The sequence below is a fragment of the Poecilia reticulata genome, chromosome 20 (assembly GCF_904066995.2).
Source record: "Poecilia reticulata chromosome 20, P_reticulata-male-v2, whole genome shotgun sequence".
Taxonomy (NCBI): Eukaryota; Metazoa; Chordata; class Actinopteri; order Cyprinodontiformes; family Poeciliidae; genus Poecilia; species Poecilia reticulata.
The window spans coordinates 3239430-3264644 of record NC_088849.1 but is presented as its reverse complement, the minus strand read 5'-3'; the positions used below and the strand labels follow the sequence as shown (position 1 = coordinate 3264644).

Genomic DNA, 25215 nt, shown 5'->3' with positions numbered 1-25215 from the left:
GTGGGAAAAAATGGAATAATAGTAGAGCTTAATGTAAAATATTTACAATGCCAGTCAGGACTTTACATGGACTCATCATTATTTATTTTTGGCCTTTATAAAAATGCATTGGAGCTGTTGCTTTTCATGGGTAAAGGGTTTATGCAACACACAATGTCTTGTTATGACAAGAATAATATGATAAACATTAATGCAAATTTTCAGTAAGTAATATGTTCACAATCTTGGAGCCATAAACATCCAGTTCCAGCAGTACGGGCAACCAAGCATGCATCATCAACAGAGGGTAGACAAAGCACTTTACTCTGTTTAATTTAACAATCTACAGATCTTTCACCCACTTACTAACAATGAGACTGATGTCACAAAAGAACAAAGTTAATAACTTCATATGGTGGCTCCCTTCCAGGCCACAGCAGATAGGAAAGAATGTATCTGCTTTCCAACGCTCCAGTCAGGCCAAAATAAAATCAGCTGCTGGGTTTCCCAAGCAAAACATTCACATTCTTCCCCGCCTGCTTGTTTGTTGTTTCTTTGTTGAGTTGACCGGCCAGTCAGTGCAGTCGATAATGGTACCTCACACAAAAAGGAAGGAATATTAAAAAGGAATGAAGAGCAGCTCCAAATTCAAATTGCCAGGTAGTGAGATAAAGCTTGGATAGAATAGGATGTTCCGGTAAACAGAACTTTTTCTCCTGCGCCCCCCCAGTGGTTTCCAAACATTTTCGCGCCCCACAGTTTGGGAACCTCTGCGATAAGGCAATGACCCCAAACACACATCATCACTGGCTTTGGAACATCAACACTCTGGAATGGCCATGACCTTAACTATATTGAAAATGTGTGCAATTCGTTCTTTCAGCTTGTAAATTTCAACAAAAGAATCTGCATCTTGCTAAGGGACATTTAAATATTAAAGTATCCTAATATTCTTTAGCTTGTATGTTTACATTCGAGTCGTTTTATCTTCCATTTTGAAAACTCATCGAATGTGTTTGTTGTATAATCATCCGTGTCTGGATCTAAAGGATGACAAAGAGTCGGTGTGTTTGAGAGGAAAACCTCCTGATAGGTTTTCTCACTAGCTTTGGTAACACGTTCAGTAAACTACGCAGAACAAGGAGCTCAAAGCTGACTCATAAATCACTGCATGCTGACAAAAAGCAGTGTTGGGATGGAAACCAGCAGGCATTAAATGACCTTTTCGTACTGACTGAGGTCTAACTTCACGGAGGCATAACTCAGAGAAAACAGGAAGGAATTTGAGAGTGTCAGACGGAATCATTGCATTGGTCCATTTACTTTCATCACTGCCTACGTACAGCAACCATGAGCTAAAAATACCTATTCAGGTCACAGTGTCAAGAATGAGACGGCAGATTTTGCCTGCTGTGGCTTATTTTGAACTTGCCCTCCAAGGGGAAATTTTTTTTATAAGGCCTGAAAAGTTACATTTTCTCCTCGCTTCATCTAAACTTACAGGTAGGTGTGCGATGACAAATTTGATTCTGCTGAGGTTGATGTACCATGTTGTAGGCTAATGCATGCACTAATGGTTAAATTTAGCACTTCAGTGTTTTAGCATTAGCTTTTGCTAAATACTGTGATGGTATATCGCTTTAGTGTTAGCAGAACTAATGTTTATGATCAGTGTTTTAGGGTTAGCGCAACTAACGTTTTAGCTAGCTGTCCCATGTTGCTCCTGCAGGAGCAACAGGAGCAACATGCAGGAGCAACATGCAGGAGCAACTGCACTGCAGGACAGTGCAGGAGCAGGAGCACTGTCCTGCAGGAGCAACATGGGACAGTGCGAGTATCGGTGAGCACAGCTAGCTGCTAAAGCTCTACAGTGTGTTGGTATAGTGCAGGGGTGCCCAAACTTTTTGAGACCAAGATCTACTTTTTCTCTCACCAGCTCCCTGAGATCTACCTCATGACACAAAGACATAAAAATAGCAAATTAAACTCTATTGACTTATTTTATATGCGAATATACATCAGTTATAGCAGAAATAATAAAGTGACAGAAAACCTAATACAGTTTCTTCCTCAGTGAGATTCTGACACTGGGAGCTGGTTACTGGTTTCTCAGTCAGAAGCTGGTTGCAAACCTGACGCCAGCAGGTGTCAGTCAGTCATGGTAGATCTGATATTTGGTTTTTCTCAATATGAGAAACTACAGACTCTCATAGTTTCAACAAAGGGCTCTTTGGAGCCCAATAAAGGTAAAGGTAAATCTTCTGAAGTCGGGATATAATTAATTTAATTTCACATAATTATGGCGGTAGAATTTGTTAAAACTTAATGAAATATATTTGTCCTATTTGATGTTGTGACGTAAGCTCACAAACGAACGAGGTAATTAGTACAAGTTTGTCGTTTATTGAACGTTCAGAAACTACAGCAGATGTGATGAGTCACAGCAAAGGTAAAAAAAGATAAAACAATCCGAAAAGACGATCAACTCAAAATCACTACTACCCTCTTTATCCTCCCCCCCCTCTCTCTCTCTCTCTCTTTGTCGTTTAAGCACACCCGTTGCCGTGGCAACCACCTGCGCTTAAGCCGAGCAAAGACTATATTAAAAACACAACATTCAGTCCGTTACGATATCAGGTTTCCAGGCTTGATATTTATTTCTCGATTATTAATAAGCCTCTCATGAACACAGCGGTGGTTGAGTAGCTAATTTAAACTCCTGCTCTGTTCCTCAGTCGGTCTTTGAGTCGCTTTTTTTTTTTTAATGGAACCGAAACGCACTGAATTGCGCAACACCTTGTTGAAACAATAATTGCTGAGATTATTAATTTTAACATGTTTTGTTTACTTTTTATAATTATTCTTTTTTAATGAAGCTACAAACGTTTAGGATCTTAGTGAATATTTTTGATAAGCCTATCAGAAGAGGAAGTGCTGGACTCAGCGTCCTGAGTTTGTCACCTGCCGAGATCGACTCAAAACCTTTCCGCGATCGACGTATTGAGCACCCCTGGTATAGTGCTTTAGCCCTAATGTTAGCAAAACAAATGCTTATTATTAGTGCTTTAAAGTTAGCGCAAACTTTTAGCTAGCTGTCCCATGTTGGTTGGGACATTGTTGTGGGAAATTTGATGTAATGTTTGAATCTGGCCTGACTCAGTGTCACAGTGCATCTGAGAAAAAACTGAACAAGCCAACACAAATCTAGCATTAAATGATAACATTAATAGCTCTGTTAAAGAAGTGGAGTTTATCTGGAATAAATCAATATAAAGAATTGCTCAAAAAGAATTTGAGTAATATTTTTTTTAAAGACTAAGTAACAGGGAAGAAAATCTAACTATATTGTTACTGATATAAGGCAATCAAGTTCCTGGTGGGATGATCGTTGTCATTGGGTAGGAGAATAAAACTTGAGGCTTTCAGCTTTAATCAAATACAGGTTGAATTAGCCTGAAATTGAACTAATGTTATGAAGTAAAGACGGTGCTTTACAGGAACTGAGACAGTAAGGAAAACAGTTAAGTCTGGTATTGATCCACTTCAGCCAGTGACTCTTGGAGAACATCTTCCTTCCCCTTCAGGGAAGACGGGTCATTTTAGCCATAGCCACCAGACCACCAGAGTTTGGTGGACTGTTCCATTCTGAGGTCAAGGCTTAACATGTTTTAGAAAGACTCCCAGTGCACCTTTCTCTCTGGGTCACCTGTTTGAGTACAAGCTAAAAAACTTTATTCTGACTTCACCACACAGTATTTAGTTGGATTTCACTGGTTTAGATCTGACAATGTTTCCTGGTGGCAGAGAATTGTTTTATCTCAGTGAATTCAAAAGCATTGAATTCAAAAGCTGTGAATAATAATAATAATAATAATAATAATAATAATAATAATAATAATAATAATAATAATAATAATAATAATAATAACAACGTAATAATAGTGACGTAAGATATATTGTCACAGTTCAATGATGTTCCGTTACAGATAGAATTACAGAAATATTTAAATATATATTTTTAAAAGGACCAGAATAGCTATGTTAGAAATCTACTCCAAATCAGTACAAAGTTATTCTAATGAGCTGCAAATTCATCTGAATGCCATTACTCAAAGCATTTTATCCTAAATAACAAATCAGAGGTCGCCATGACAGCGCTTTCTTTGGCTCCTGAGTCATCAAACTTCCTGACTAATCTCGACTCGCACCACCTCCTGTTGGTGTCGTCTGTGATTTAATGTCAGCTGCTCTCTAACTGTAATGCCAGCCAGTTGTTCTAAAATCATGGCCTATTTTGGGTGTGTTGATCTTTAACAAGAAAATCATGTTTACTGTTCAACACCTAAGCATTCTGCCTTAACATAAATTAGTTCTGCCTCATTTATCATATTTTGTCTGAAATAGAGTGAACGTCCATATAAACATCACATAATCTTTAGCAGATTAACACATAGATTATGCCATTGCAACAGTTTTATTCTCTGCTGATGTCCTTGCCCATGTAAAATGTACTTTATTTATAATACCTAAATTCCCAAAACATCTGCTCTTGTTTACAGTTTTGAATAATTTTCTAGTCTTAAAGCTAAAACGAGTCTGAAATTCGGAGACACGACTTGATTTTTTGCTTGATTTTACCTCCGATTCTCAGTTGGGAAAAACCTGCAGTGGTTCTGGTCAGTGGGTGGAGGCAAGTTCGCTTCAAAATCTGTCAGTGCGAGATGCACTGTGTCATGGTTCCTGCGTAATTTAGATTTAGAACCACAAGACTTTCCTGTAGAAACATGTTAGAACAAAATATCCGTTGCTGTGGGGTAAAAGAGAAACCACAGCCTGGTGGGTGACATTCAGCTCAGTGAATGGCAGCATGTAGTTTGTTACTTCACTGCTGTTTGAGCCAATTAGTGTTCAGATATATATAAATGATCTAGTATTGACAAATTATTCATGATATTTCTGCTCCGTTACGCCTGAATGGTTTCAGTAAGGTTGTTGAAAGGACATATTTTGAAATATTTGGCATAAGCCCAGTGTTGTACCTGGTATAAAGGAAAATCTAAGGTTCTAACTGTGAACATTTTGCAGAAACAATATTAGCATTGGCAGCACATTACCTGGTTATGTAAATCTTTTATACATTTCTGGCTCTCACCTCTTCGCAGTAAAGTGGAGGACACTTCGCCTGGCACAGCGTCCTCCCGTTCACACAGCTGCATGAAAGACAGCCCTCTTCCCACTCCGATCCCGCCTGCCTCACACACACGCACACGCGCGCACACACAGCAAAAAACACACACATTATTACATTCACTAGTAAAATCTAAGTTTTTATATGCCATTTTTCTAAGAATAGGAAATAAACAACATTTCTACCACTCATGGTTAATGTTTGTGTGGAGTCATTAATTATCAAAACCTTTTGTTTGCTGTGTGAAAATCATGACCCTGAACATAACTTGCAAAACCTAATACTGTGCATTGGCCTACTTAACGTCTATTGGAGCCTGAGGTCTTTTGTGGCGGTCTGGTTGAGGCGTTTGATTTTCTCAGCCGGTGAATCGGCCCTGTTTTTCTTGACAAAAGGTTTTTCTAAAGCTGTTTCACATAAATAGGAACCTACAAAATTAATTTTCATCCCCAAACGCAGCTTTTCTGCTTTCATTTGTCTGGAGCCCACTTTTTTCATTCTAACCATTGTCAATGAAAATAAAAAGAGTTCTACATTTAACTCATATTATTCAACTTTACAAATATAACAATATAAGTGCTGTGATTCAGCAGATTCCTGAATCCTGGGGGATTTTGTTAGACATTTAATAGTACTGACCTGACATTTTTTTGAAAAGAGAAAACAAACCCATAATTTGATATTTTTTTCTTTTTATTACGTATTTTCTGCTATTTTATAGCACACTCAAGTAACTGTGTTACCTTCAGCTTTTTATAGCAAACAAAAATAATTTCACTTCGCAATTAGATGCCTTGAAATTGGCCTCAGCAGGAAGCTCCTGTTTTATCTGACACTCCTTCAGCATGAAACACAGCAATGCTCCTCCATTGTGTTGCTTACAGCATTTCTTAGGAGTGTATGAACTTGGCACATGATGAACTGATCAGATGTGTGTTTGCTACTGTGCTGCTGCCATTAGTCAGATAAAAAAAAAATAATAATAATGGAACTCTTCCGCCTCCTGGCAGCGCTCCTACTGCCATCTGCAGGAATGCACCACTCCTGGTCATGAACAACCAATTAGCACATTGACCATACACGAGCTTGACTGACTGCGTTAAGACCCTCCTCCTGGCTCTGATTGGCTGTTTCTGTATTTCTGCAGATGGCAGTCTGACCTCACAGAGGAGCACACGAAGGAGCTTGATGTTATTTTCACAGAATATGTGTCTCATGCTACACTGTCACAACATAGTGATAGTTTTAACAAATATGTAAAAAACAAAAAAAAACATATTGTTTATAAAAGTTCAATACTGCAACTTTAACATGACAAACTGATCCAGTTTTATGGATTATGCTAAATCTAATCAGGTCTTAGTAGAAAAATCAAATTCACTTCAATACAAACCAGTTATATACTCAAAATCAGAGCCAGTTCCATTCATTTCAATCTTAATTATTCTTTATTACAAGTTTCCCTCATGAGAAGTTTCTGCTCACACTGAGCCCGTACCATGTAGCAGGCATTTGGTGGTCAATTAAACAAAACAAAACTTCATAAGAACAGGAGTCAACCCTATGTGACAGAAAGCAGGAATATAGACTGAAAGACGAAAAGCACAGAGGGAAAGAATCAGCTGTTCCACGAGAGAAATAAAGCCGACCTGTGAGAAAAGAGAGAGGGGAAGAAAAGAAGAAAGACTGATAAAGGTGAGTGTAGCAGAACTCTTGTCAGTGTGTGATTAATTCAGCAACGCTCTAATATCCCTTCCTTCATGAATAATTCCTGGCAGGCTTGCCTGGTTGCGGCCGGAGAACAGGCTTTCCACGGGGCCCCGCTGCATAATGGATGAGGCTGAGGGGATGGAGAGGCCTTGTGGTGTAATGTGGCCCCTGAGCCTGATCGCTCATGTTCCAACAGGCTCTTCTTCTTCTTCATGAGTAAACACCACGATGAGGACGAACGGTGCGAAATGAACAGTCACACGGCTACAATGGCCAGTGTCTGATTACCTCCAGTGTGAGCACAGATGTGTGTGTGCGTGTACCTCTCGCAGGAATCCCTGGTCGTGGCAGGGGCAGAGGGCGGGGATGACGCAGGCGCCCGCCGGGTTTCGATACAGCCCCTCCAGACACACGCAGCCCCCGGCCGAGCGGCTGCAGCTGGTGGGGGGGGCGGAGTAAATGTCCCCGCAGCTCCTCTCACACGGCGGGGCCTCCTCCTCCTCCGGGCGGCTCCGCCTCCATCGCTCCCCATTGGGACACGCTGCACAGAGTGACAGGGAGGAAAAGGGAGGTGAGGTAAATCCCTCCAGCTGTTCCACTTCTGGATGCATCTCTACCAGCTTTGGACATGGAGAGACTGAAATCTTTCTGCGTGTTTTTCTAAAAAGCTCAAATGGAGAGATGGATAAGATCAGCTTCACATGTAAGTATCAGCTGATCACCAAAATTTAGGAAATTGTGGCAGATTTATTGAACCCCCAGTTTTTAAGCCTTGCTTCCAATCCTGAGTTAGATTTCCGTCTGGCCTTTGACTGAGCCAGTATTCAGCTACAGATGTCTGCATGTTTAGCTGGATGTTTGCTGGAAGATGAAACTCCACCAAGTCTCAGGTCAAGATAATTTTCCAGGGTTGCCTGTTGCAACAAACAGTTAATCACATGATAAAAATCTCTTTAAAAATCTTGCCGGTTCTTGAAATGGTGGATTTTATTTGGAGAGGTTTTACAATTAGCCAACAACATAGAAGCAGGAGATTATCATCCAGACAGATGGTGGATAAAGTCAAAGAATTAATAGTAAAGAATTAAAGACGTATTTATTCATCCAACTTTGTCCCTTTTGGCCCTCCATAAAATGGGGCCAAACATAAATAGATGCTCCATCCTTCAGATTTTGGGCTGTGAAAGAGTTTTGTCATGCATGTGGTGACAAAATGTGGAAAAGTTCAACAAGTATGAAGCTTTTGTAAGGCACTGTTCCTTATTCTATGCTTCAGACACCTTTAAATATCTCCAGAAGTGGCCATCTGTTGAACATCACTCCTCTGTGCTGCGTTCACTCACCACAGTCAGGAGCTACGCAGGCCGTACTCCTGATGTTCAGTCCGTCACACGGGGCTCCGCCGTACAGGCTGGGCTGCAGAACCCGTCTGGTGGAGCTTTGCTGGCCGGTACCACAGCTGGCCGAGCACGGACTCCATGGTGACCAGCTGGACCACTGGCAGGCCACTGGACCAGAGCAGAGCAAGGCGGGTCAGGACAACTTCACGCAGTATGTTTAGATCATATACTGACAAATATTTAAATGCAAGATGAAGCAGTTAGATCTGCAGCATGTAATGTTTATAAAAATGTTTTTTCTACATATCTGTTGAAACTTTCCGCATATCATGACAGTATGGCATGTGACAGAAAATCTGTGAAAAAAAAATCTAAGTTCCTCTGCCTTCACCCAGTACTAATGAGAAACAACCAATCAGAGTACAGGGGGCGGGACTTAACACTGTCAATCAAGCTCGTCTATGCGAGCTCCCCACCCTCCATCCCATCACTCTGAACTTTCTTCTTCCTACCAATTCATTATCACTCCACAGACTTCTGATCCTGTCTGCATCTTCATCCTTTTTCCTCCTTGATTTTAATCCCACCAGTAAACTCACATTGTTGCAAAGTGAAACGCGTCACGGCGATCGTTCGGTACCATATCTTTGTGCGGCGTGACAAACGGACACCGCATTTCTCGCTCTGCTTCACTCAGACTTTAATTTACCCACTGCAGCAAACGAATGAAAACTGTCATCTGAGAAAATTTACTAGCATGAAAAATAAAGCTCCAGTACAATTACACAGAAAAATCTGCGGCCGCCTAAAATTAAAGCAATCCTTCAACTTCAACACCAGCTGGGAAAAACGGTGAAGTAGGACCTCAAATCAATGAAAACGTCAGGTGTTGTAGAGGAACAGAAATCCTTTTTGATCCTTTCTGTCCCTTTCATGTTGCACGGCTCCAGCAACTGTTTGTCATCTCTGACTTTATTGTTACATTTCCTTCTGTTTGTTAGTCACAAAATAAGATTTGCATAAAAACCGGCTGGAACAAAAGGGAAAAATGTTCGTCGAGACCCACAGCTAGTTTTATTAGACATTCTCAACAGTTACCTTCCTGCAACGTGTTAAACATAAAAGCTGTTGGACGTTACATAAAAATGGGTAAACAGTTGTGGTTTTATGCCATCCTAAAACTTCATAGCAACATTAAAAGAGCCGTCACGATCCTTTTCTAAAAGTAAAACGCCAGTAATGGCTCTCATAAGCTGTGATTGATACGGCTGCAGCTCAGTTATTGTGCCCAACTGTTCTAACAGCTGGTAGTAATTATCCATACAGTAAAATATCTAATCCATCATGGTGCTGAGAGTTCAGCCAGACATGGTTACTGCTTTTATTAGTGGAACGGCTCTCACCGTCGCAGCTCTCTGAGGTGCAGCTGAACGCTCCGCTTCGACAAACGCTGGAAGGAGGAGAAACTCGTCAGAGACTCGATAAACAGGAAGAGTAGATCTCAAACGTCTGTTTTTTAAATTTGAACAATAAAAAAATTATTTTAAAGGAACATAGTCAGTTTTTAACTATTTTAGGTAAAATAGCTAAAGCAACTAGTAGCTAAACTAGATTAATTTTAGTAAGCTAAAGTATTTTAACTATTTTAGCTAAAGCAACTAAAGGGGACAAACCAACTCAGACCAGCTTTTAAAGATGTGGCTGTGTTTACTTTTCCCTCAGGTTAAAAAGTCATTTAAGTCATTTTTTAAAATAATGAGTAAAACAACTATCTTTTAAGTTTAAATCACTATCTTTTTAAAATAAAAACACAAGCCATTGCATTTCCTTTTAAAGAACTAAATATTTAATAAGGTGTCCTAATTTTCAGTATTTTGGACCAATGTCCTCAAAAGATCCTGATTTAGCATAATGGTAACCACCTCTGCCTGTCTCTTACCATGTGTTGCAGCGGTGCTGAATAACTGTTCCAGGCTGCAGCAGAACCTCCGTAAAGCCTTCGCCGCTTGTGTTCCAGCTTTGGTATTCAGGTGGCAAAGAGAGTGACGAACAGGGACAGTCTGCGTAAGGCACACAGGAGCCCTCATACAACACCTAGCAAAGACACAATGAGATGGTTACAGACATCGATAGAAGAGCTGGATAAAACACACAAACGCATGGAGACAAAGGGATGTCCAGACCTGTCCAGGAGGACAAGAACAGCCAGAGGTACAGGGTACAGGTAAACACTGGGTGTGTGGCCACAGGTCCTCACATGTGAAAGGACAAGAAGCTGAACAGTTGCTGTAAACCTGCCTGCTGGGACACTCTGCAACACACAGGATGGGATATGTCAGCAACCGGAAATAAAAACGGAGACATTCAGTGAGTGAGTTTTCACAGCTGGTAGTCTGGTAGCCTCAGTTCGATTGGGGACCAAAACTGAAACATTTGTTACGTTTTAGCTGCTGTGGTTCACTTCCACACTGCACCGAGTCAAGCGAGCCAAACCTGTTCTGTTGAAGAACCTGTTCACCTCCTCGCCTGCGGGGGCGCTGCACCAAGACCCACTGAATGAAACAACATGAAAGCCTCTGAAGAAGACACTGAGCACAGCTACCTTCTTCACCAAGTGAAAACAAAAATGGACTGGCGTTAGATTTCAATCATAGGACTTCTCTATTATCTTGAGCAGAAGAACGCAAAACATTTCTCCATTTACGCATTAGTTACCCAGGATGCCCTGTGCTATAGTACGCTTCCTGCTGTTGGAGCGGTCTCAGGCCTGGTTGGTGTTCACAAATACATTCACTTCATCCGAACAGAAACCTAGGTTGCTAGGCAGACCAGAGTTCACTTTTTTGGTTCAATCAGACTTCAATTGTTCCTCCACAAACAACTTTCTAGGCAAACAAACTGGAGTTGGATTGAAGCAGACTAAACAGCGGAGGTGTGAATGTCCCTTTAATGTATTTGTATTTGTCTTTAACATCAAAGCAAATTTTACAATGTCACAAGCAGAGTCGGATAATGTGCCTTGCAGAACTATGAACTATTCATCATTCCTTTTCATCTTACAACCTCTGTACAGCTATATGTATGGAATTAGAAGCAATCCAAAAAAAGCCTAATCTGAAAAGTGGGGTTCATTTGTACTGAACTTCTGCTGAAATGAACAATATTTCTGTGGAACCACCTTACACTGTTCTCAAAGCTGGACCTTCTTTGCACACCGACAGACCTGAGTTCCTGTCTGTTCTTCATTGCATGATATTTCTAAGTCAGTCAGGCTGCATAGTGTGTCAGTGAGTATCCTGCACTTAGATTCTCCTTCCATTTTTAACTCTGACACTGTTTCTCTGTCTGTCATACAATGAGGTTCTGAGTGACCGGAATTTAAAAAGTTCCACAGGTATGAACATTTTTGCAAAGCAGTTCATAGACAATCACTTTCTGCATTTCTGTGTGTGTGTAGGGGGGGGTGTGCGTGTGTTTGCTTTACCAGGTAAGCAGCTGTTGGTGTTACAGACGGTCTGCTGTTTGAGTGGTCCAACACACGCCGCCCCACCAGGCTCTGCTTCTTGAAGAATCGTCTTGTTCCGTGTTGACACCCCTCCGCCACATGTGCTGCTGCATTCGCTCCAGGATGACCACTCACTTAACAAACAACCCTCTGAGGGAATGAAGGAGTCGGATCGATAAACCTTTAACTCCAAAGGGAATGGAGATGGTGTATCATGATAGCCTGAGGCTGCTGCAGACCTGGACAGGACGGCAGATCGCAGCTCTCAGTCTGTGTGGTGGCAGCACAGGGGGGACCGCCCTGTGTGTCCTGGCAGCTCCGTGTCCTGGTTCTTTGTCCAGGTCCGCAGGACACCGAGCAGGAGCTCCACGGGCTCCAAGGTTCATAAACTGGACAGGGAGTTGTGGTGCACACCAGAGTGCCGTTCTCACACACACTGCCCACAGAGAGGGACGGGAGAGGCTGAGGATGTTTTCTTACACAGAAAATATACAAACACAACGTACAAATCTTGGTTCTTCAAATGAATTCGGTTCTGTAATCATCTCGTTGTTACAGGTTTGACCTGTGAAGATCAAGAATCCCTGTCACAGAGAACTGTTCTCACCAAGTGTTACATTCGATAGCGAGCTCCTCCTTAGGGCTGAACTCTGCTGTCCCATTGCCTGATGGGATTCCACAGCGACACTGGCTCACCGGGACGCAGCGGCCATCCTGCAGCAACTGGCCATCAGGACATCGACAGCCTGACAATACGGAAAAGATTGAACAGGAAATAATCAAAAGACAATGAAGCATGTTATTATAGCCTGATATTAAGGTAAAGTTAACTTTGATGTTCACCTGAGTGGCAGCTTCCTTGCAGACACTGCACATGTTCCCATAAGTCTGCACAGCTGCGAGGACACTGGTTAGCACAGCTCTCCTGGTAGATCCGCTGCCTGTCCTCACAGCGCTCACCTGAGATACAAGCGAGGATGTTACGTTTTAAAACAATACGTACGAGTGATCATCCAAAGATTCTGATCATCCATAGGAACAAGATTCCAGAAAATAAAGAAGATAAAACGTTTTAGTCTTACAAGAACAAGTATTGATGATTCGTGAGTCAAACATTTTACTTTCTTCTGGCTCATCTGCCAGAAGATCCCAGTTTTACTTGTTTAAGTAATTAAAATGACTGTTTAATCCCTGGGTCTTTGAGCATTCCACAGTCTGTTATGGAACACGCTGGATTCAGAAATGTTGGAGGAAACTGCAGTCCAGATCTAGAAGTGTCCAAAGTCAGTCCTCAAGGCCCAGAATCCTGCAAGTTCTGTTTCCCAGTCAAAAGGCTGAATCCCCTCATCAGCAGGTTATGAATGGCTCTGAAAGCCGTTTATTTGATTCTGCTGCATTGGGAAATGGACACATATAAAGGTTGCAGGATGGCTGACCTGGAGGACTGAACTCTAAAATATACACACAGAGAGACTGCTGGTTTTTCAGTGCTAGTCGAGTTGATCTTAGTGATTGCTACTGAAAAACGATAAAGATGGCTTAAAAAGGACAAAGTGTAAACTTTTGTCTCAGTTTTGAAATAGTAAAACCCTGTTTTAAAGCATCAGCTGTCACTCATGGTGTTGATATCCTCTGATTCAGCAAGTGCAGCAGAAGATACTCTGAATGTTTCTCTTGTACTTTCTTGTATTCAGGTTTTTAAAGAGACATCAGAATCTCTGAGATAGTTTGAATTATCCAGAACACTTCCATTACTACACAAACCAAATTAAATCCGGACATGATTTGTAAGATGATCACGTCCTGCAATATGTACAGAAACCATCTCATGATTTAATTCCTTTTTTCCCTTTTGATCAGTACATCTCTGATTAAGCCTCTCGTTTGAGGATTCTGTTAAAAATTTAACTAATGAGGATTAGTTTAATTCTCAAAATCCCACTTTAGAGAAGTTGTTAGTTTCTAATCCTCATTAGAGAAGAAGCTAACAGCTGCCTCATAGTCTGACAGAAACTGTTTACCACCAGACCTCCGTCTGCTAGCTCCAAAACGCCTCAGTGACGAACAAAACCCACCAAATGTTCTGCTTGTTGGCTAAAAGCACTGTTCTTCACGCTGCTCCAATGCTGGACAAACCAAAGAGCAACTGGTATTACTTTATGTTGTGGTATTTATCTTTTTGCGTGGGTTAAACTTAAGCATGCACGGTGCAGAAATGCTAATTAGGAGTAGTGGAAATCCTCCGGAGCCTCCATTGATTATCCGGAATGTTACTTCAAAGCAGACTGCTAAGCTTCTGCCAGACTGGTGTGTAGGATGAAGAATCTCTCAGGTTCTCTGTCAGCTTTTTAGTTAATTGTAATTTCTGACAAAACGAAGTATTTCTTCAATGCCAGTAACCAGCACCAGACATTTTAACTCCGAAATCACCATTATCAAAAACATAATTCAATCAAAGAAAAGCTTTATATATATCTAGCAAATGTATTAAAAATTATATCCAGTGTTCTTCTGTAATTCTATTTTGCTTTTTGAATAGTATAATCTGGTTCTAGGCATTTATATAATCAAAAATGTGAAAACTGTTTCAAAATGGAAAAAACAAACAAAAAACACTCCCATTGTTTAGATCCCAATATGCTGAAGTCATGAGTTACACAGGCTGCACATACTGTGTAATGAACTATGAAGCCACAAGGCTTATTATGCTGTGAGCTAATGTGTTGCATGGCGACTCTGCTCTGTTATTTCATTTATGACTAAACTGCTGTCATTTTGTTACAGGCCATATTGGGCTCTGTGCCTCATTTTAATGAGGGTATCCATGACAACTGCAGGATTGTCACAATTTCTTCTAGAAAGCAAATATATGTAATTCAGCACTTCCTCAGTTTATTTATTTATGAAAAAAGAGACTAAAACTCAAATTTAAAGTGAAAGGACAGAAATGTTTACTTATTTTAAAGATGAAAAATAGCGAATAACTTAATTATTCCTTGTTGCTAAATGAGATGCAGAGGCAGAAAATGTCCCAGTCTTGTTTTAATTTTGTTACAACAGATTAAAATTAATGCTGCTTGTTAAAAACTGAATTAAAATGTTCTATCACATTAAGGACAGTAGTGATGTGGGTGATGTTGGTGCTGCTTGTAAAAGTTTTCGGTAACACTTTATTTGAAGCGGGGTGAATAAGACTGACATGACATTATTATAGACAAATGTCATGAACATGAATAAGTCTTCATGAATATTTATGACTGTTGTCATAAAGCGTCATTCGGTAAATTATGACACTTTTAATACAAAGTTGACATTATTCAAAATGTCTTATGACAACTTGACATTAACCAAGAAATCATTACTGATATAAATTTGTTAAAAAAGTATTACTGATTGCACTTTAAAAATTAGGTAACTTTATGTTATTAAAAGTAAAGTTTAAACAGTAATGATTTCTTACTGTTGGAACTTGGACACTCCTGGATGTTCCAAACCAGACCGGCACATCCGAGCTGATTCTGGAATGGGTGAGTTATGGGCTAACATTACATTTCTCAAATTGCTCCAACTTCGGCATTACTGAAAGTTTAAAACTGTGTAAGACCATAAACAACGAGACCAGACCTTTAAAAGCTCAAGCCAAGAAAGCAGTCAAAATAAATGAACAGATCAATTTCTGCCAATAGGAAATTGAAAGGCATCAGCTAGAGTTATGCCAGAAGTTAGTTAATGGCTACCAACGTGTGCTTTTACTGTGTAGCTTGCTAAATAATATATCCATTAGCAATGTTTGTGGATAAAAGAAAATCCACAATAAATTCAAGCTTGTGCACCCAATTCCTGTTCTTAAAAATATATGTATTTTATTGTTGTTTGACTTAAACCACGTGACAGATTCACAGTTTCAAGTTTCAGCATCAGCTTTAGACTTTTCAATCTGACCAACATTTTAACCATGCGATTAAAATAAAGCTAAGCTTAAAGTAAGTTTTGATCATCTGATTTCAGAACGCGTCTAGATGAATAACTGACAATAACAGAGGCATAAAAAAAACAATATACATGTAATTTTCTTAATTGTCTTCTACTTTATGTTGCTGAAATGAAAAAAGATTTTCAAACAGTTCAAACAAATATTTCTTATATTTTTTGCACTTCATTGTAATGTATTAATTTCAAGTGACTGAATATTTGCTCTATATTTTTTTCCATTCTGTTGATGACTCCTTTTTATGTTCTGCTTTTACCTTTGTAGTTGGTCATCACTTTAGTTTGGCAAGTTGTCATATAAATATGAAGCATATAAAGAATATTATGCTAACATTCCTCCTGAAATACAATCAGTCACAAGCATTAGTGTCTAAGCTGGCAGACACTGGGAAGTCTGGCTGAATCCTTTTGATTTTTGTACCTTTTATGGAATCTTTACAGAACATTTTCGGTTTGTTTGGGAACAGAAGGAATAAAGTGTCTGTACCTGGACAGAGTCCAGTGTTGCAGCTCTGGCTCTGCGTCTGCTGGCTCCTGCAGCGGGGCCCCGCCGGGGAGGCCAGGGGTCGCCTGTAGCGCTGCCTGACTCCGCCGCTGCACGGCTGTGCGCACGCTGTCCAAACACTCCACACACTCCAGTGGCACAGATCTGGAACAGCAGAGCCGTTAGCACAACCACCATGAACTCTGCTGGGAGTCTCATCACACCCACTGTAAGAATCACAACGACTGCAGGGAAAGTGATGGAACGCTCGTCCTCTGCTGCACCAACACGTCTTCGTTTTAGTGGCCGTTCTCCTGCCGGTTCAGACACTCAGAGAACACATTTATATACAAGTCATGTTTTTGTTTATAAGATGCATCCGGAGCAAACTGCTGATCAATGCTTTCAACAGCAAGACGGGTGATTTTAAATAACTTCATTCTAATTAATCAGGCTGCACAGTGGCGCAGTTGGTAGAGCTGTTGCCTTGCAGCAAGAAGGTTCTGGGTTCGATTCCCGGCCTGGGGTCTTTCTGCATGGAGTTTGCATGTTCTCCCTGTGCATGCGTGGGTTTTCTCCGGGTACTCCGGTTTCCTCCCACAGTCCAAAAACATGACTGTTAGGTTAATTGGCCTCACCAAACTGCCCCTAGGTGTGAGTGTGAGTGTGTGTGTGTGTGTGTGTGTGTGTGTGCATGGTTGTGTGTCCTGTGTGTCTCTGTGTTGCCCTGTGACAGACTGGCGACCTGTCCAGGGTGTACCCTGCCTCTTGCCCGAAACGATAGCTGGAGATAGGCACCAGCAACCCTCCCGACCCCACTAAGGGACAAGGGTGCAAGAAAATGGATGGATGGATGGATGGATAATTAATCAGACATAAAACTTGTTTTGGTAAATTGAAGTGAAGTTGACTTTGTGCCTTGTTGAAATATTCACACGCCAAACTCTGTTAATCTGTCGTTATCACATTGCATCACAAACATCAGTGTGTTTTAGTGACCAACACAACCCAGTGAATAACTGTGAAGCAGAAGCTGTGTGTTTCATTGTACGGTGTGTGTTCCTAACACAGATGACTGTCTGACTGACCGTATGCCGTAACCCGGCTTTATGTTTTCTTATGAAAGCAACACACCAGGTAGGTTTCATCACCACACCGACTGGATAAAATGGGTGTTTTCTGGGATGTTCTGCTTGTCAGACTCTGACAGGTTTCCTGAGTCTGCTGCTTTAGAAGTGAGCTCAGTGTCAGCAAAACCAAACATTTCCTCACTGTGGAGTAACACAAAAAAAAAAATACTCTGGCAAAATAAAAAAAAATAAAAAAAACAATATATGGCTGTGATGTGCGATGTCCTCCTGAATGAACGGCATCACCTCTGCAGACGGCGGCATCTGGACAGAGCCTGTCCTCCACCAGCGGCCCCGGACATCGGCTCTCCTCCTCTCTCTTGACAGGCAGACCCGAATCGATGTCCAGGCAGGCCCGGAAACGTCTCTGGACGGAGGCCAGGTTGGTGCCGTTGACGAGCGCCTCCAGGGACGGAGCGAGCTGCTGGGAGGCCAGGGGGGCACAGGGAGAGCAGGGGGTCCACTGGGACCACTCACTGAGGACCACTGGAAGAGGAATGATCCGGATGGAGGACCGGGTGGGTTGATGGGAGGCGGATCGTTCAGACATTCGCTTTTCTTACCTTCACATTCTCTCATGTCACAATGTAAAGTCCCATCATGGCACAGGCTGGAAGAGAGGAAAAAAAACATGATGAAAGGATAATAAAAGATAAACTGATTTAGTAGGAACTGCAGGGTGATGATAGTTTTGGGCTTTTTATTATTTCGTTGTGACTTTTTGTTTAATTCAGTTATTTATTTTTAATTTGTTTTTATGGCGTGTTTGAAAGTTTTAGCTAAATATTATTCAGTTTCACTTTAGTTTTAATTAGTTTTAGTAGAAGTTTTAGGTTGTTGTTATTTTTAGGAGTTAACACCAACAGTCTGGTGTTTCCTCCTAACTTCTGCTGCCTCCATTATGCAGATTCATGTAAGTACTGTTAGTGTAAGTAAACTGCATGTGTGTGGGAAACATAAATCAATTTCACAAAAAGTTCAAACAGCTAGTAAATAAATCCAGAAACACAAAGACAAAAAATACTATATATATATAATTTCAGTATGTTTTAGTTAATTTTATAAACAAGTAGAGTTTCATTTAGTTATAGTTTTCCCTGTTAATTATAATTTTTATTTAGTTCAGTAAATGAAAACATGTTTTCAGTCTTTGTTATTTCTTTAGTTTTAGTTAACTGTAACAACTTTGGCAGAAGGTGGTGAATGACATCACTCTGCTGCAGCAGGAATATTAGAAACCATTTCAGGTTGCTTCAGTCTTCTAGTCTTTGAGCACAACAAATAATGCAAAACAAAATGTGGCTCTAACCAGGTGCTGCAGCCTATAGTGACCGTGGCCCCCTGAGGGACGATGATGGGTGTGGGAGGTTCCTCTGAAGCCTGGGGCCCCAGGTACATGCAGCCACACTGCTGCAGAGGAACACAGCTGCCGTTCTGCTGCAGCAGGCCCTGCAAGGAAAAACACAACGTGACTCTGTGAGCCATTAGTTTTGCTTCAGGCAGCTTCATACAAAAAGAGTCAAACTACAATTCCAAATGCGTCAGTTTTATTTTTGTAAGTTTTCTAAAATGTCCGAAAACTAAAAATGTCCTTGGTTTTTTTTTCTAGCAAATTTTTGACTTCTCAAACTCAAAAATATCTTTGTTTTTCTCTTGAAAATTTCACTAATCAATCTAAACATTTATGAGTTTTTTGGCAGGAATTTACTCCTATTTTTTCCCCTCCATCTACAATGACCTCTGTTGTAAATTAGTTTCCTTCACCTCCAATCATAGATGTCAAATTAGTTCAGCATTGAATTTTTTTTAAGCAGTTTCATATTTTTTTTCTTTATACAGTATTATATTTTGTACAATAAATATAAAATAGAATTAAATCAGATTAGAGAGTAGAAGTCGACCTGAGGGCAGTAGCAGCCAGGTGTGCACTCCCTGACCCCCAGACAAAGATCTTCTCTGCCCATCAGAGCACACTGCTTCTCACAAGGCGCTCCGCATGTCGAGTAAACAAACGGGGCTTCGCAGCCTGCAAACAGGGAGACACAACTGTTCATAAGAGTTTTTGATTTTTTTATTGTGCACAAACTTCACTGCATAGAAAATGCCACACAAACAGATTCACTCAATCAGACAGCGGGGAAGAATCTGAAAGGGAAGAGCTCAGTAAGCAGGAGAACCTCCAGAAAACCTAACTCACCGTCACACTGACTGAGGCCGCACGCCCAGCTCTGGGTTTCTACAGGAGTGCACTGCTGCCCCCCGGTGGCCGAGGTGAGCGCTACGCGATATCGCTGCTGCCTCTGAGACTCGCACGAGCAGCGAGACCAAACGCTCCACGCGGACATGGGACATTCTGGAAAACAAAACTGTTGAGGACTTCTACACACACATTTATTTCTGCCTGTGGTTTTCCTCAGGCAGAAATAAATGCCTGAGGAAATTCATTTCCTCAGGCAAGACATAGCAGTCCATGTCTTGTATAAATAACAAATTGCAAAGCAAAAGCTAAATAACACCTGGAATATTTGAAAATAATGCTAATTAATATTTCTTTGCAGCTTAACAACATCATAATACGGTCTTATCGTGGTTTTTTCTGGCTCTGTACCGGGACACGGTCGGTGGTAACACAGCTGGGTCTCCTCTCTGTTCCTCACGGCCTCGGCTTCAGGCGGGCACGCCGCGTCCCCTCCCTCCTGACACACACACGCCCTGCGTCGAGAAACCGACCCGGCGCCGCAGCTCCGAGAGCACGGTGACCATGGCGACCACGGGCAAAGGTCATCTGGAAGGGAATAAAAAAATCAAAGAGATAAAAGGGGGGGAGCTGATATTTGAAGTTATCCAAACAGGAAGTAGCGGCAGGTTGAGAGGTTCAGCATGGTGTCAGGGTGTGTTTTAGTGAGCTGCTCACAAAGACTCAGAGGTTCAGGAAGGTGTCAAACTCAAGGCCCGAGGGCCAGAACCAGACCACCATATCCATTTTTTGTGGCCCTCTAGACCTCAGAAAGCCACATAAACACAAGTTCAAGGTAACTGTTATCTGCTTAAATATTATTTTATCAATCAAATCAGTGGTTATTTGTACAAGGCCAAATGTCATTGATGTGAAAAGATGTTAAATATTATTTATTAAGGATTGCAAACTGAATCAAGAGAAAGCTGTACTTTAAGAATGTATTAATAGGTAGTTTTATCTACACATTCTGCAACTAATGGCCATTTAAGGACTTTCATGATCTACATATGGCCCAAAATGAAGATGAGTTCAATGCCCACTGGTGAATACCAACCCACACATGGAGGCGTCTGGCAGTGCTGCGATTCTCTGGCCGCTCCGCTGCAGAGCGAGCCGTTGTTTCGTGGCGGGGGGTTGATGCAGGCTCGGGTTCGGACCCGCGTCCCTTGGCTGCAGGTCACTGAGCAGTCAGACCACACTGACCAGGGCGTCCAGGCACCGTCAACTGCAAACACAAAGCATCCAGGCTGCCACCATTTCCTGAGGTATCAGAGTTTTAGACATGGGGGATAAGATTCCCTCCGATTCCATCTGGAGGTGTCACACTCACTTAAAGTTTGGATTTTCGTGACATTTTCTGGCATTAGAGTCGCCACAGCTAGAGCAAAGCCTGAGAAGTGCACTATGGCATTTGTAAAACCTTAACTGGTCACAGTGCAGCATAAATGCAATTCAATGACAGACTAACCAGGTTACAATTAAACACTATTTTACACCGTTCCCCTACCTTTACATCATCATTAGAGTGAATCTAGTGTCTACCTCTGCAGTCGATGTCTTGGCAGTAGATTCCCTCTGGGGTACAAATGCTGAGAAAGAAAACAGAGCATGGAAAAATGTGAAACCGTGTTGATGCCTGAGCATCCCGGCTCTGAACTTTCCTCCTCTTCCATCTCACCATTGCTGACACTCTCCCTGCAGCCAGGTGTCTCCCACTCCGAGTTCCTGTTCACCATGAAGGCAGAGAGGAGGGCAGGGTCCAGGGTTGCACGGTTTGTGCTGAACCTCCTCAAAGTTGCAGTCTGTTCCTTCGGTCTCTGGGATCCGGGATCTGACACAATGTACGACACGGACTCAGCAAAGTAACTGTTTCTTGCTACTCTGCCTAACAGAAAGATGGTAATAAGTACCCACAATGCAACGTGTCATAAGTTCAATGACATGCTGCATTGAACTTATGCTACAAATAATAACAGTAGGTTGCAGATGCATGCTAATTTCACTTTCAGTCAACAGACTAATCCATCATTGCTGGAAGAGTTTATTCTGCAAGTGAGCCCCTAAAGGATGAATCCTTCTGTACCCCTACAGACCCAACACTGTTCAGTTAGAGACTAAAGTGGTTTGCTGGCTGTTAATGCCAAATGTCAACCCAACTCAGAGTGTCCACTACCTCACCTGTATCTGGTTCTCTGGCCCCGTCCACAGGAAGTGCTGCAGGCTGCCCAGCTGGACCATGAGCTCCACGCGCAGGCGGGCAGGCAGCTGTGATTGGTGCAGAGCAGCCGGCCGTCAGAGCAGCTGCAGTTGTTGCAGTCCACCTGGTGCCAGCTGCCGGCTGTCCACATGTCGCCCAGCGAGTCCACGCAGTCGCACTGCCACAGCTCCACACACACACCGTCCTGCTGCAACCGACCTGAACACACACACACACACACACACACACACACACACACACACACACACACACACACACGCACACACACACACACACACACACACACAGCGAAACCTGTTCTAAAACTCAGCAGGTTTCAGGACGTTTCAACACACTGGAGATCTTGATGTGCATCTAGTCAAAATACATAACATTTGTAAATAGACCATAGTACTGTATAATAACTAAGTATAATCCTGGAAAACGTAGTTATTTTATCTAACAAAAAATATTAGTTTTGATTAGATTAAAAAATGTATTTGCTTCCCGATATTGGCAATTCAAAAAAAGTCCCTGGGGAAGATAAATGATTCATCTTCCAGAACAGATTTTAGACAGAGCTTTGATAATTTATGACGCAAAAAGTCAATGTGGATCAAAGAAGCCATATAATATCCAACCAAATAATTTAATAAAACCGCTTTCATCAACTTTTACACGCTAATTAATATATTAATATTGTTTGTGTTTGTACGAAACAAACACAAACAAAGACATGCAGTGTGTCTGAGCATGGAGCCGGTTCAAGACCTTGAGGGCAGCGGCAGCCGGGTTGACATTCGGTGCTGCCCTGGCACTCGATGCCCTGCTGGAGATCTGAGCAACGCTGAGGACACTGGTTGGCACACGACACAAACTCCTGGCCCGTCGGACAGCCTCCATCATCTGACGGCAAACACACACACGCGCACATACACACACACACGCACATACGCCACGCACACACACACACACACACACACACACACGCACACACACGCACACACACACGCACACGCAGAAGGTCATGAATCTCCTGGGGATGCTGCCGGCTCCGTTTCTGCATCTCATGCCTCCCCAAGAATGCTGACTTTTCCAACACGGCCATATGCTGACTTAATGAGGCTTTGTTTGTGTGCAGGACGAGGACGTGGAAAGGTTACAGTGATCTACACATGGCGTGTTCTGTTCAGCCTCACCACAAGGTTTGGTGTTGCACGGCTTGACCTGGTTTTTCTCCCCCACACACTTCCTGCCCCCGTTCTTGGGCGGGGGGCTGGAGCAGGAGCGGGTGCGGATGGAGCGGCCGCCGCCGCAGCGCTGGTCGCAGCGGGACCAGGGACTCCACCTGGACCAGCCTCCGTCCACTGTTTCACAGAGACACGTCAGGGCGTCGGCTCAAACTTCACCGTGAAGCGTACTGGCTGGGCAAGGCGCAGCACTGACCTCTGCAGGGCCGGATGTTACAGAAGCGATGCTCCAGGTTCCCTCCAACAATGTCCTCACACCAGGAACCGTTACCGGCAGGCTGGAGGAAGGTTCGGATCCTCTGCTGGTGACCAACCCCACAGGACCGAGAGCAGGACCCCCATGTCCCCCACTCCGTCCAGGAGCAGTTCTTTGGAGGGCAGGTGGCTCCTACACACACCTCACCTGCAGTTCAGAACACAGTGTAGTGCAAACGGTACAAATCTTTGCAGCTCATTCCCAATGTCTAATTATTAAACGATGCTCTTTCTAGCGCTTGTATATACAGATTATAATAGCTGAGAAAAAATTAAGACTACTGCAGTATACTACAGTCTACTGGAGCACCGATTGCAGTTTACTGACCAATTACTGATTGATGATCTCTAAAAAAAACCTGACCTGGCAATTCCAGTTTTGGCCGATTATGATTTTTAAAGTTTTATAGCAGTTTTGTCAGTTTGATAAGATCCATTTCACATGTAAGTATTGGCCGATCACACAAAATCTAGGTGCACCCTTACTAAAGGTTATATGGCGTCTTTCCTGGTATATAGTTCAATACCAAATGTAGCTTAAATTTGTTCTCATCTTGTCAGATTACAACCTAAATGTCTTTTGGGAGGTCAACTCCAAGGTTATCATAAACTCTGACCAGCTGAAGAAATGCATGTTTCACTGCGGATGATGAGCAGAGTCAGTCTTCTGCCAAACAGCTCACAAATATGAACCACTCTGTTGGTCTGCAGCATAAAATCTGCCAAAGATATATTAAAGTTTGTGGTTCTAACTTCAGAAAGAGTGAAAAGGGCCTCCGTAACTGTTTTACCAAACAGGTTGGTTTTCTTTGGAACTAACCACGCCCGCTGTTTCTTAATTATTGCTACATTTAAAAATCACAATACATTTTTAAAAAAGTCAGCGTTTGTTCTGGGAGAAACCTGCCAGAATTGACCCGGAGAGGGAACTGTGACAGACCTGGACACTGGGGCAGGTTGCACGCCTTCTCCTGGTCAGCGCTTCCAGAGCAGGGAGGTTTGGCACAGAGTCGATGACGAGACTTAACAGCAGGGCTCTGAAAGTCGGTGCAGGTTTTGGTGCAGGAGCTCCACAGCGACCACGAAGAGAAGCCGGAGTCCTCCTCTAAAGGAGACGGTAAGAAAGACGACAAAGCAAATTTGGTTCTTGAGATCAAGTGGTGATCCTGACCGTTAACCGGCCAGTTGGAAAGACAAAGAAAGGTTTTGATCTTTATCACTGAACACAACGACAATAAAGTGCTTCCACTTTAATAAAAAGTAAGTTATTTTCATTGACATGGTGAGGCGTTTATAATGTAAAAGAAAGCACAAATGTAATGCTACATTTAAAAGAAAACATCTTTTACAATGTTTTGGAACATGTCTTTTGGTCTTTCCCGTTTTAAGCGAGGTTGATATTTTCAGTAGATAACAGAAAGGCTGAATAGCAGACTAAAAAAAAATAAGATCAGGGCATCTCTAGAGAAATCGACCAGCATGTACAGTAAAATGAAGAAGAAGAAGAAGATTATAAATGCTTAAATTAAAGCAAAGATGCTACCTGGAATAGTTGGCTCCACTGTTGGAACAACAGTAGCTGAAAAAAAAACAAACAATTAATCTTGTAACCGTAGGACAAATCATTTCATCAACAAACGTTCTCTCAGGTTAACCCCCACCTGGACAGTCAGGGGCCTGGCAGTAGGTGGTTTCATGGCGGGGCCCCTGACAGTCTCTCCCACCGTGGGCCGGGGCCGGCTCTGTGCAGGTCCTGGAGCGAGCCTTCACTCCCAGACCTCCACAGGAGAGCGAGCAAGGGCTCCAGGGGTCCCAGGGTGACAACCCACCGTCGACGGGGCAGAGCTCCAGCGAACAGTTCCACCTGCCATGCTCACAGCCGCTACAGGAAACAAAACCCGATCCCAGGGTAAATCATAGAGCTGTTCAGCAGATCAGACCGACTTCA

At 42.3% G+C, this 25215-nt stretch overlaps 1 protein-coding gene and 1 long non-coding RNA gene across 3 annotated transcripts in view; one reads left to right on the top strand and one right to left on the bottom strand.

Moving 5' to 3' along the window:
- Positions 1-25215, bottom strand: part of sspo (SCO-spondin) — a 78010-nt gene that overhangs the window by 7494 nt on the left and 45301 nt on the right. For both annotated transcript variants that reach the window (XM_081601439.1, XM_081601440.1), the window contains 27 exons: positions 24929-25149; positions 24811-24846; positions 24208-24372; positions 23209-23415; positions 22962-23129; positions 22534-22668; positions 21744-21981; positions 21244-21396; positions 21108-21154; positions 20620-20790; positions 19935-20111; positions 19524-19679; positions 19228-19352; positions 18636-18775; positions 17890-17936; positions 17573-17812; positions 16200-16361; positions 12566-12682; positions 12330-12468; positions 11962-12158; positions 11702-11872; positions 10401-10528; positions 10157-10311; positions 9621-9667; positions 8221-8385; positions 7201-7418; positions 5132-5227 (listed from right to left, as the gene is read on the bottom strand). In XM_081601439.1, coding sequence (XP_081457565.1) covers positions 5132-5227; positions 7201-7418; positions 8221-8385; positions 9621-9667; positions 10157-10311; positions 10401-10528; positions 11702-11872; positions 11962-12158; positions 12330-12468; positions 12566-12682; positions 16200-16361; positions 17573-17812; positions 17890-17936; positions 18636-18775; positions 19228-19352; positions 19524-19679; positions 19935-20111; positions 20620-20790; positions 21108-21154; positions 21244-21396; positions 21744-21981; positions 22534-22668; positions 22962-23129; positions 23209-23415; positions 24208-24372; positions 24811-24846; positions 24929-25149 — 4021 coding nt within the window. The remainder of the gene's footprint in view (positions 1-5131; positions 5228-7200; positions 7419-8220; positions 8386-9620; positions 9668-10156; positions 10312-10400; positions 10529-11701; positions 11873-11961; positions 12159-12329; positions 12469-12565; positions 12683-16199; positions 16362-17572; positions 17813-17889; positions 17937-18635; positions 18776-19227; positions 19353-19523; positions 19680-19934; positions 20112-20619; positions 20791-21107; positions 21155-21243; positions 21397-21743; positions 21982-22533; positions 22669-22961; positions 23130-23208; positions 23416-24207; positions 24373-24810; positions 24847-24928; positions 25150-25215) is intronic.
- LOC145549341 (uncharacterized) lies at positions 7413-12918 on the top strand. Its single transcript, XR_014085271.1, has 2 exons — positions 7413-7580; positions 8154-12918. It is a non-coding gene; the product is annotated as an uncharacterized LOC145549341 (long non-coding RNA).